The 12,072-nt window shown below is 36.2% G+C and overlaps 2 protein-coding genes, 1 long non-coding RNA gene and 1 pseudogene across 3 annotated transcripts; 1 reads left to right on the top strand and 3 right to left on the bottom strand.

Moving 5' to 3' along the window:
• Nucleotides 2,069–6,619, bottom strand: LOC107607568 (annotated as a pseudogene).
• Nucleotides 6,905–8,113, bottom strand: LOC107610070 (the record flags this gene model as incomplete). The annotated part of the gene is made up of 1 exon (XM_016312142.2): nt 6,905–8,113. A coding segment is annotated over one exon (894 nt), but the record flags the coding sequence as incomplete, so codon positions are not given.
• On the bottom strand, nt 8,156–8,515 carry LOC110264318. Its single transcript, XR_002350264.1, has 2 exons — nt 8,373–8,515; nt 8,156–8,328 (listed from the first exon to the last, which is right to left on the bottom strand). It is a non-coding gene; the product is annotated as an uncharacterized LOC110264318 (long non-coding RNA).
• Nucleotides 8,256–11,511, top strand: LOC107610069 (COMPASS-like H3K4 histone methylase component WDR5A). The gene is given in 3 exon segments (XM_021106155.1): nt 8,256–8,646; nt 9,866–10,594; nt 10,834–11,511. Coding segments are annotated over 2 exon segments (972 nt in total). The 5' UTR covers nt 8,256–8,646; nt 9,866–9,925; the 3' UTR covers nt 11,137–11,511.

Genomic DNA, 12,072 nt, shown 5'->3' with positions numbered 1-12,072 from the left:
CCATTTAAATTGAGATTGACTATCCTTAGATGTTCCAGCTTCGTTTTTTACTTGTATTGGAATTGCTGGTTCTTTGTCACTTGAATAATCTAGGATGTGTTCTTCATTTTCTATATTTTCAGAATTTACTAATTCTTCTTCTATTTGAAAACCATGTTCCATAATATTATTTTCTTGAGCCATTTTTAATTGTTTAAAAAGCATTGTAACTTCTTCTAATTTTTCTTCGATATTCATAATTTTAGTGGTGGTTTTACTTTTAAATCTGTTATGTTGATTATATTTTGAAAATTTTCTTCTTTGGGATTCTCTTTCTGAAAATATTTATTTAATATCTGTTTGATTTCGTTTATATTAGGTTCCTCTTTTTTCTTATTTCTTTGAAATTTTATGGATACTAATATTTCTTCAAGCATATCTACTATAGAATTTAATTGTGGGTTAAAAGTATGATAAAGATGTGGAGAATCATTTCCATGATAACATTTTTTAGAAATTCCGTGTGAAAAATAAGTTTTTTCAGGTTTTTGAAGTCCTTCAATAAAACTTATAGTAAAATAAAGATTTTGAGAAAAGTCATTTTGTATTGATTTTAAGAATTCGGTGTCGTTACAGTTAACATTAGTTAAAATCATTAATTTTTGATCTATTAATTTTGATAACTTAATTATTTCTTCTCTTAAATCTTCTAATTTACTTCTTTCCATTAGGTGACGCTTTTCTTTGTGAAGAGTTACGGTTTTAAGTGAAAAGTGTAGCTTTAAGATGTGTGGTTTATATTTTGCCACGTAATCATATCTTTAAATCTGTACATCTGTACAGATTTAGATTTGTACGATATAATTTTCTACACGATAAACGAACTTTTTGACAATTGGGTCAGTGAATGTGGTACAAGTTAGGCCTATTATGTCTATTTAAGCTACAACAACAGAATAGGCCCAACTTTCATATCCCACCCAGCTCACATGTAAATATTCCATTAACACTTTCTCATATAACAGATTAAGTGTGTTTAGTTTGTCGTCGGTCATCCCCGAATATACATTAAGTTTGCCTGAATGATTGAATAAATTTTAGTTAACTCAATGTCGATTAAATTTTTGCTCTAAACGTACTTTGGTGAAAGTAAAAATGTTTTGCTTTTCTATCCTTGAAAATTATGTTGAAATAGTGATAAAATGTTAAATATTTATTTTAACCATTTATATTGAAAAGTGATATATTAATTGAGCTTTCACTTCTTTTCTAGTAATTTTGCATTTCAGTGTAATTTTGTATAACATCATCCAAAAAGTATTCATGTTTTCAGAATCATGTTTGACAAAAAATATCCGGACAAAAACCACATTGACATTAATCTGATGTCAATTAAAATTAGTTTTACAACATTCATACTAATATATGTTATTATATTTGCAAACGTTAATCCAAACACACACTAAACTTGGAACCCATAATTTCTTGTTGAGATCATTCCAAATTCTTAAGGATATACGACAAACAAAGGGTAAAACATGTTTTTTCTTCCTAATATTTGTGATTTTCTTTAAGAATACCTCTGACATTTAATTTCATTCATCTTTGTCCCTAATATTTTTTATTCGTGTCAAAATTATCCGTAAACGTTAACTCAACCTAAAACATTAGAGACAACATTGAAAATGTATAGAAATAGTTGACACAAATAAAAAACATTAGAAAAAAATTGAATAAAATCAAATGTTAGGAATATTTTTGAAAAATGATCGCAAGTGTTAGAAAAAAAAAAGAATGAGAAAAGGACAAATAGGTCCCTGACCTTTTGTCTTGCAGACATTTTTGTCCCTGACCATTGAAAAATACTTTTAAGTCCCTGACATTCACAAAACTTGGACGGATCAATCCCTAATTGAGGCATTTGGACGGATCAGTCCCTGATGGAAGCATTTGGACGGAGGGACTGATCCGTCCAAGTTTTGTGAAGGTCAGGGACTTAAAAGTATTTTTCAATGGTCAGGGACAAAAATGTCTGCAGGACAAAAGGTAAGGAACCTATTTGTCCTTTTCTCAAAAAGAATATACTTTACCTGAGTACTTGACAAATAAATATACAAGAATAAAGAAAACTAAGCAGGTGGAGCCAGAGCAGGGGCGTCCGCTTGGGGGTCAACATCCCCATGAATGACGAGCTTCCCAGGGTCGAAGCCGGGCATGAATTTGGGCTTTCAAGTTGGCAACCGCTTGGTCAATTCCTTGAAGGGCGCCCAAACCAACTTTCTCAAGCTTAAGTTTCTCCTCCCTGAGCTTGACCTCCAATTCCAGCCTGCTCCCATCAGTCAAGGCCTCCTCTCTGGCCTTTAGAGCGGCCTCCTTCTCCTGCTTAGCCACCTTGACCATATCCCTCAGTTTCTGGTTATCTGCCTTCGCCAATTCCAGTTTGGCCTCCATGGTGAGCTCGGAAGAGTTGACTTTGGCATCCCTCAAAGACCAATACCCTAATTGGTTCACTTCCACTTCCTCCACAATCTTTAAACAAGGCCTACTAGCTATAAGAATGTTGACATCAGAGAATGTGGCAAGCAGTTCAGCGCTCCAGCTCCCTTTATTGCAAAAGACCTCAAAAGACTCCTTCAGAGCCTATAAACTTTCAGATTTATATGCACATATCAATCCACCATAACAATCTCTGATCAATACCTTGTGGAAAATAGTATGATTCTGGAAACAGTCATTCACATATGCCAGGTACTTGTCATGCAGCTCAATCATTTTCCAGACAAAATCCTGAACAACCAGACCAGCTTCAGTTTCCACAATTGCAATTATATTCATAAATTCAATTTTTTTTAGTCAAACCTGCTCCTGCAGACCAACTGTACAGATTTGCATTTAACAGGATAAGGAAAACAAGCAATAGACAAAATAAACTCAACCAGTAACAAGCAAAACCAAAATATAACAAGTTCAGTAACAGACCCTTTTGGTATACTAGCTGCATCTTCAGCCTGCTTAACCAATACCATTCCTTCAGTGATAACATCCTGGAAAATGTTACAAGAAAAAGTTTTATAAGCAAGTTAGCAAGAAAAGCCCAATTTTGATTGGCATAGTGATAGGTTCACTACCACCAACCTGCTTAAATATACTGGAAACAGGATCTAAGCCTTCAGGTATTTTAGAAAATAGCCTGAACATCCGTGACAGATCTTCAACCTACACATTCAAGGAAAAATATGACAACATTATACTCACATTAAATTATTAAAAGAAAAATCGTAACCATAACAAGTTAGAAGAATTTCAAGAGTACATTGTCATCTCTAAGCAAAGCATGACATCCAGAGTGCTCTTTCTGGAGGAGTTGGTTTGCACACACAGATAACAGCTCATGTTGAACTTTCTAGAACGATATTCTGAGAAGGAAAAAATAAAACCAAGAGAAATGTTCAGAAACTACAATAAGTGAAGACTACATTTTACACTGTTATTGCATCAAAATTAAACTCTATTCTTGTCACCACCCCGCTCTTTTTTTTAGTTGCCTGGCAATACTACACTCAACATGGGTGAAGACCACATTGCTGAAATAGCATGAAAAAGGTCAAGAATAAACCTCTAACAATTTTGGCTCACTACTGGAGTGCAAATAATGAGCAACCCTATCTTTCTCCTGTTTTAAGCACTCAACCTGTTATAAAAGACATAACAAATACAGGTCAGGCAGTAATGTAAATGAGAAACCAAGTTACTGCAACGACAACGGAGAAACCACACCTTGAGCGTGTAATCAGGACAAGAATCTTCTAGGATCCAATTAGAAGCCTTTTGAGAGTAATAAGCAGAGGTGTCTTTAAGCATTGCAAATTCAAAATCATTCTCATAGTGATCCATTTGCCCCATCCCAATTTCAACAAATATATCTAATACATTCTTCAATAAAGCCCGATCAATCTGCTCTCCTTCACGTTCTTGATCAATCTTTAAACAGATAAGGGTTAGTTATCTAAATTTGTAAAAACTGAAATCTAGCATAACAAGGAAGAAAAACCTACAATAGAAATAACTGCATCTCTAACTGTCCCATTAGCTCCTTGTAAACCTGTAAATAATAAATGCAAAAATTTATTACGTTATGAAAAAATGGAATGACAATAATAGGAAAAACATCTAATCTGTAGTAGCATTACAAAACTTGTCTATATTTGTAACATGGAGAAGAGTAGCTAATTGAAAGAATTAACATAACACTATGTAAGGTTCGCCGTAACATTACCCGATCACGGAAGCAAGTTAACCCAACTTCATTAAGGGGTGGGAGTGACCTCCGGGCAACAAAGTAGCGATCCAAATAGTGAAAGAAACAACAAAGCCACCTAACCATAATTTTATGGTTTGCCCACCTCTTTACAAGTTCTCTCAACATAAATTCATCATGCTTCTCTCTCAAAGAAGGTAATACCTGAACCAAAGGGGAAAGAAGTTACTTATTTAAAAAGAAGCACGAAAATATATATATATATTAATACAAGATACAACCATCATAAGTACTGAAATCATGTGGACATATTTACAGTTAAAATCTACAAGATAACTCAGGTTTTACACCCCATCCATCAAAAAAAGAAAACACAATCACACAATAAAATATATCACCTATCTTGATGAAAGAATAGTAGGTTATACAACAAAAGGAAACAAAATCACTATAAAATATATCACCTTCTGAATTGCATCGATACTAGTGCATTTTGAGCTGGAAGCTCAGGCAGCTACACTAATCCAAATTCAAATCCTTACCTCATACACCCCCTACCAAATATACACACCCATCATGATGATGAGAGGATGAACTAATGGTATTTTTGTTTACACCGGCCTCAAGAAGAATAAGTAAACCGATCTCTTGTTCAGTTTATTAGATTTTAAGACCTTAGCATTTACCTTATAATGAGTTACATTGATAGGTTAAACTAGTTACCAATTACAGACCTTACATTCCCCTTTCCTCTCTCATTGATCAACCAAACAAGAGGTAGGCAAAAATTATTTTTCCAATCCATCTCTTTGGTTCCTATCATATCTTTTCAATATTATGAAATTTAAGCATTAACTTCATTCCATGTATTTCCTTCTTTGCAATGCTTTCACTCGTCTCTCTAGCCTAGTATATATCATCCTCTGTATTTTCCCACTGCAGCATCACTTCCGCTACCTACAACTTGTTCTTGGGCAAGATACGTGAGCAGATGCCAGCCAATGGCATCCTCTCACTCTCAGCTTATTACCCTCCATTATCTGACTATAATATGTGATTTGTATTGTCGCTGCTGTGGCCAAAGCATTTGTCACCCAGGTTTACTTCCTAGAATCAATAACAATGACCAAACCACTTACTCTTAGAACTACCATGAGACCTATGTCTGCATGATACAAATTCTCCATCAGTCCCTGGAGCTTTAGAGTTTAGACAGAGACTAAACCATTCAAATTATGCTGGTGATCACAATCAATGCCAATATACAGCACCTAGTCACCTACCTAACCCTTATAAGCAATTAATGATGACCAACTGGAAACAATCTCAAATAACAATGTTATGCAGTTATACTCACCGTTGATTGGATGTACTCTTCAAATACCTCCTTGTACTTGTCATAGAGTTGTTGGGAATAGTCATGAGGAGGCTTTTGGGTGCACAAGTGGTAGATGTTTCCGCATATCATTATACAAGAATGGTAAAAATAAGTGTTTTGTTGGATTAGCTTTTCTTGTTAAAAAAAATTATTCTTTCTTTTTGAACAAAGTACTTTTATTAAGTTTTAAACATGTTAAGATACATCTTAAAAAAAAAAGTTTTTAATTATTTTCTTTACCAAAAATATCCTTGACCATAATTAATAATTTCAGTTTATATTAAATCCTAATTTTCCCTCCAAATCCTAATTTCTCCTTCGAATTCTAATTTCCCTCTACAACTATATTTATATTTTCCCTCAGTTTTCTACACTCATCATTTCAATTTAGGACAAAAGAACTTTCTAAGGTACCTTCAATCTCATACAGAAAAAAGTTGCTTTCATCATAATTTTCCACACACAAATTTAATCTTGGTTCACTTGCTCTTCAACATCACGTATCTTCTTTGTTATGAATTTTTTTAAAAGTTTCAGTTTAAAAATAGGGTCTTTTTTATTGTTTTAAATGTCCAAGGGCTATGCACTTTTCTACTTTGTTTTTTTTTTATTAGCCATTTGAAATAAATACACAGAGCCAAATCAACCGTGGATGAAATTGAAAAAAGTGAAAGATATGCATAAAGAAGAGGGAATAGATGGTTTACATGTAAAGCATCATGTGGTCCTTGGAGCTGAAGTGAGGTTCAGGCAAGCCTTCTAGAATGTTCTTGAGCTTGGTGATGCCGTCCTACATGAAATCCCATCCCTGCTCCAGGTTGATGATTTCCGCTCACTCACCGACATTATGATGAAGATGGCAAGCTGCAAATTTGAAGCAAAACCTGCAAAGAACAAATGGTGAGGGCAATTGCTCAATGAAATTCCATTTGGTATAAAATAGAAATCGGGGAAGGTTGATGCAATTGTGGATCGGGAGCATGAGAGAAAGAACAGACCTTGATATGAAGGAAGAAGATGAAGAAAGAAGAGAAGAGTAACTCCGACAAGGCACACACTCACAACACTCACCTTGAAATTACTCAGAGTTGACTGAAGTTTTTTATTTATATCCACACACCATATTGCAACACCTACGCTCAATAATTTCTTAGCTGTCAGGTTTGAAATTTCTATAAATATGTTCCTATATGTTTTTATTTTTTTGAGGGGGGTGAGGACCATGTCAATTTACTATGGCTGAAACAAACTGCTTGCTCTGGTTTTGTACAGGCAAATTTTGTTAGGAATTCAAACAACATTCAATTCCATAATTCCTTCAATATATGAACCAGTCCACTTCTTTGAACAAGAATACACAACAAAACCAACAAACAAGCATGGTGTACAAAGTTATCTCTGAGCACAATACCATTTATACTTATGAACAATCAAGTATAACTGATTCAGGTAAGATCTGAGTAAAATCTAAAAAGCTTTCAGCCAAGCAAATGAGACTGTTCAATCAAATTAGTAGAAATCTAATCATAGACTAAAGTGACATGAAAAAACAAAAGATTGCTTGACACAAAATTTGGCATCAAGAGTTGACTAACTCAAAAATGCTAACATCCTCCTTGATATAGTGTTAATAGGCGAGACCGATCTTTCTCCTCAAAACATGTGACACACTTCTTGAGGAACAGCTCCTCAGTCAAAGAAAATGGTGTGATTATGCTAGCATTCTTCTTCATCAAACCATTGGAGAGAAGATATTTGACAACCTTAGCTCTAGGAATAAGCCTCTTCTCCAAACTGCATCCAAAAAGCATCGGTCTAATGCGAAGCGCCGAAGAATCCCAGCCGAGATTACTGATCCAAAAGCTCATCACTGCGTTGAGTTTGTCCTCGGAACGTAGCATAAAATTAGGGTGCCTCCTAAAGGCCTCCGAAAAATCTTGTTCGGACCAGCCCCATTTCTTAAGGACATCAACTTTAGCCTCCCATTTGGACTTAGTTATGGCCCTTTTGGTCAGCAACACCACACTGAAATAAGAGTGTGAAGGATCAAACCCCAATTGCTTCACTTCCTCAACTGTTTTCTTCAAATCAGCAGAGGACAGCACAGAAGGCCTAGTTCTAAGCAAATGGTGAATGTTGGCATTGGTCAACCCTTCATCAAGCAGCAATTTCACATTTTGAGCCACACGATCATCAGCAATGGATGATGGCCATGCAGTTATATAAGCAATGGCTTTAAGATCAGAGGGACAGAACCTCCTTACCAATTCGTACAAGGATACTATATGGTCAAGGCTTCGAAGCAGGAAGCGGGAACTCCTTGTGGTCATGAGTACAATGTCAGAGGGAGAAGCACCTTTGGATGCTAAAAATTGAAACTTTGGCAAGATTGCATTGGCGGGGTCGCATGTGAGGAACACGGGAAACCTGCATATGATGGTGGTGATTTGGGAGAGTGAGAAACCGTGGGCTTTGAAGAAGGAGATGACGGAATCTGGCTATTTTGGGTATTGTATTTATTGTCCGTGGATGCTCAGGCAATCCTCGGTGCTTTTTCTTAGTTAATTGACCCGACGGGTTTTCATTAAACCCGGTGACCGAATCGGGTTTTCATTAAACTCGTCTCTCTGCTCTCTCGACCCCACCCCGAAACCCAAATCCCCTAATCTGATCCGCAGTGACCCACTCCTACCCTCAAGCCTCAACGCCTCTCCTCTGGGTCTCTTTCTCGCCACTCGCTCCCTCAAGCTCTCTCACGCCACTCTCGTCTCCGGTGTGTCACTTCTCTCTCGGTCTGGCACTCACCGTTTTGGAATCAAGCTCGTCGCGCTCTGTGTCCTCACCGTCTCAAGCTCAGTCACCGCCTTCCTGGGCTCGCTTCGCGGGCGGCAGAACCACACGGAACCCAGTCGCGCGCCTTCGCGTACGCTCGTCGTCGCCGGAAGCAGAGGCAGCAGGTCCCAGTGGGCTGGTCTTGTTCGTCTTCTTGCTTGGAGCCTCGCCGTCAGCTTCCTTGGCGCAACCCGATTTGGTGAGTTCCAACAAATTCCCCCTTTCTTTCTGTTTCGATTTTGTTGCTGTAATTCATCACTGTATTTTGATTTTGTTACTGAAAGTTAAATTTGTTGCTGAAAGTTGAATGTGTTGCTGCAATTTGTTCTTGACTGAACGTTGAATTTGTTGTCTTGCTGAAATAATCAATTAACTTCTATTTATTCATTGCTGAATGAATTTGTTTCTGAATGAACGTTGAGTTTGTTGCCGTAATAATCACTCACTTGAATCTGTTTGTTACTGAAAATCATGACTGAGCTAAATTTGTTACTGATTATCATCACGATTGAAGCTATTGTGGTCTTGGTGAAATAATCACTTGGCTAAATTTTATGTTGATGTCTTCTTTTGAGCTAAATCTTTTGTTGTTGAAAATGGGGCTCATGTTCTCTGCAACTTAGAATCAAATTATTCAGTTAAATTGTTGTTTCCACACTTTCTGTTTGTATTATTATGAATTATTCTTGGTATTGATTTGTGAAAAATAATCAAATTAAAATGAAGGAAAAGTCGGTCAAGCTTCAAATTTGTCCTATGAAGATATAGGTGTTGATTTTCAGATTATTTTTTGGATTTGATTTACTGATTGTGTTATCTTTTGTCCTCTCATGTTCATTTAAATTTAGAAAGTATTTTGCATTAATGATTAGTTTATTAGCTCTTTTTGCATCATTAGTTATATCTAAGAATTGATATTTGATTGTTATTAATATGTTTGTGAAGACATCATTCTAAGTTTTAACTTTTGATGTTAATTTTATTTTTATAATTTTATATTTTTATTTAATTATGACCGGGTGAATTAATGACCCACCGGTTGAACCAGTGACTCGGTGACCCGATCGTATGACCGGGTCAATTACTGGTTCGGTTTTAATAACTATGGCAACAAGCTTCACTTTTTGACTTAAAATTTAACTGTTTGACACTATGCAATTTGATTATTGGTTAAGAAATCACCTTCTAGAACCTTTGGGATATCATATTTTAAAACTGAACTTGATTAGCCAAATAAAGAGGCAACAAACACGCAAATCATGAGTATATGTGTCCTTGATAGTACATTTTGCTACAAGTTGGTGCTTAATATTCTTATTGTATCACAAAGCTCTTAAACCTATAACTGGAGAAGTTTAACACTTATTTTTTGTCCGATCCAGAAAAGTTAAAACTTTGGTTGATGATATTTCATGTAGTGCTTTAAATTTGGATGACATTTTTATTAGAGGAACAATCCACACATACAGAGTAAAATCATGACAGAGCCATCAGAATCGTTCAAGCCATATACTCTGTCACAAACCCTAACCGGTCACAAGCGCGCCATCTCTGCCGTCAAGTTCTCCTCCAATGGCCGTCTCCTGGCATCGTCGTCGGCGGACAAGACCCTCCGCACTTACGCCTTCACCAACTCAGACTCTGATTCTGGCAGCCGCACTTTGTCGCCGATGCAGGAGTACGAGGGCCATGAGCAGGGCGTCTCCGATCTGGCCTTCTCCTCAGACTCTCGATTCTTGGTCTCCGCCTCCGACGACAAGACCCTCCGCCTCTGGGATGTACCCACCGGCTCCCTCATCAAAACCCTCCATGGCCACACCAACTACGTCTTCTGTGTTAACTTCAACCCCCAATCAAACATCATTGTTTCTGGTTCCTTCGATGAGACCGTTAGGGTTTGGGATGTTAAGTCTGGTAAGTGTCTTAAGGTCCTTCCAGCACATTCTGACCCTGTCACTGCCGTGGATTTCAACCGCGACGGTTCTCTTATTGTTTCTAGTAGCTACGATGGGCTCTGTAGGATTTGGGATGCTTCCACTGGCCACTGTATGAAGACTCTCATTGACGATGAGAACCCTCCTGTTTCCTTTGTCAAGTTCTCGCCTAATGGCAAGTTCATCCTCGTTGGCACTTTGGACAACACTCTGGTAATTTTCAATTCTGTTCAATCTTTTATTATTTTCGTCATTTGATTGTAGAAGAATAGTGTTAGTTTTAATCTTGAATGCCATTGGTTTTTTCAATGTCAGATTTTCAGCCTGAGCTTTTCTTTTCTAGAATGCTGTGTCTCTTATTGATTAATTGTAGTATGCATATTTGGTCTTAGGAAGAAAAAGCATATATAAAGTTTAACTAGTTTTTTGGAACTTGAGGAATGATGAATGAGATATTAAGTACTTATGTTTAACTAGTGACTGGCAAGTTTCTGAAGTCATACACTGGTCATGTTAACTCAAAATATTGCCTTTCATCCACATTTTCTATAACAAATGGGAAGTATGTTGTTGGTGGTTCAGAAGATAATTGTATATACTTGTGGGAACTGCAGACAAGGAAAATAGTGCAGAAATTGGAAGGCCATTCTGATACTGTTGTATCTGTCTCGTGTCACCCGATGGAGAACATGATCGCTTCCGGTGCTCTTGGCAATGACAAAACTGTGAAGATCTGGACCCAACAGAAAGACTAATCTTGTGATGAGGACTTCGGGCTAATCGTTCAATGGATTAGTGAAAGTTGGGTTTAGGAGAAAGTGACTTGTGATGAAACCCTTAGATCATGTTGTAGTTGAGGAACTTGGTCATTTTTGCAGTTGAGTTCACTACTGTATTAAAGAATGATTTCATTTCAAGTTTCAATCATCTTATTGTCGGGGAAGTCACTCTTTAATTTAAGGATTATTTGGATGGTAAGTGCATGTAGTTTGGGTGTATCTGTAATTTTCTTGTTTGGTAAATATGGAAGTTGGGTCTTAAGATAAGGTTCAGATGTAGATAGGCAAAACCCCTATATCTACCCTAATGGATTAATCCCACGGCATTAACCACTATTAAAGTTCTTGCAACTTGCTGTTCTGGTGGTGGCAACATGCAATATAAATTTTTTTTTTTTTAAAGAAAATTTCAACAAAAAAAAAGTGTTTGGGTAAATAAATAAACAAAAATCATGTATTCTAAGTTTTACTTCACAATACATTTTACTAAATAGATGTATTTAAGTCGACAAAAAAAAATATGTATCTAACTTGAATACAAAAGTATAAAACGTTGATATAAAACTATAAAAAATTTTAAGTGTTTGGTAATTGGTACATTCAATTAAAAGTTCTTCACGTTTGTGATATCCGAACCATAGTTTTTGGTTTGAAAATGATACAAACATTATACATATACTGTGGTTAAAATGTGCCATTTATAATAGCTTCCATACATTGGTTCATGATGGTCCTGAATTGGTTTTATTTGATTTTTTTTCTTTTTTATAATGAAAATATACATACCAAAGCTAAAATCAGTCACAACCTCAGTCTCTTTAGCTCATAAAATATTTTATTGTATATTTGTTTTTGTCATGTGCATGTTTGAACCCAAGTCTTTCTTGTTATTGTAAGCTTTCTTTGTCATTA

Source organism: Arachis ipaensis, chromosome B07 (genome assembly GCF_000816755.2).
Source record: "Arachis ipaensis cultivar K30076 chromosome B07, Araip1.1, whole genome shotgun sequence".
Lineage (NCBI taxonomy): Eukaryota > Viridiplantae > Streptophyta > Magnoliopsida > Fabales > Fabaceae > Arachis > Arachis ipaensis.
Note: the sequence above shows the minus strand (reverse complement) of the source record. Positions and strands in the feature narration are given on the sequence as shown.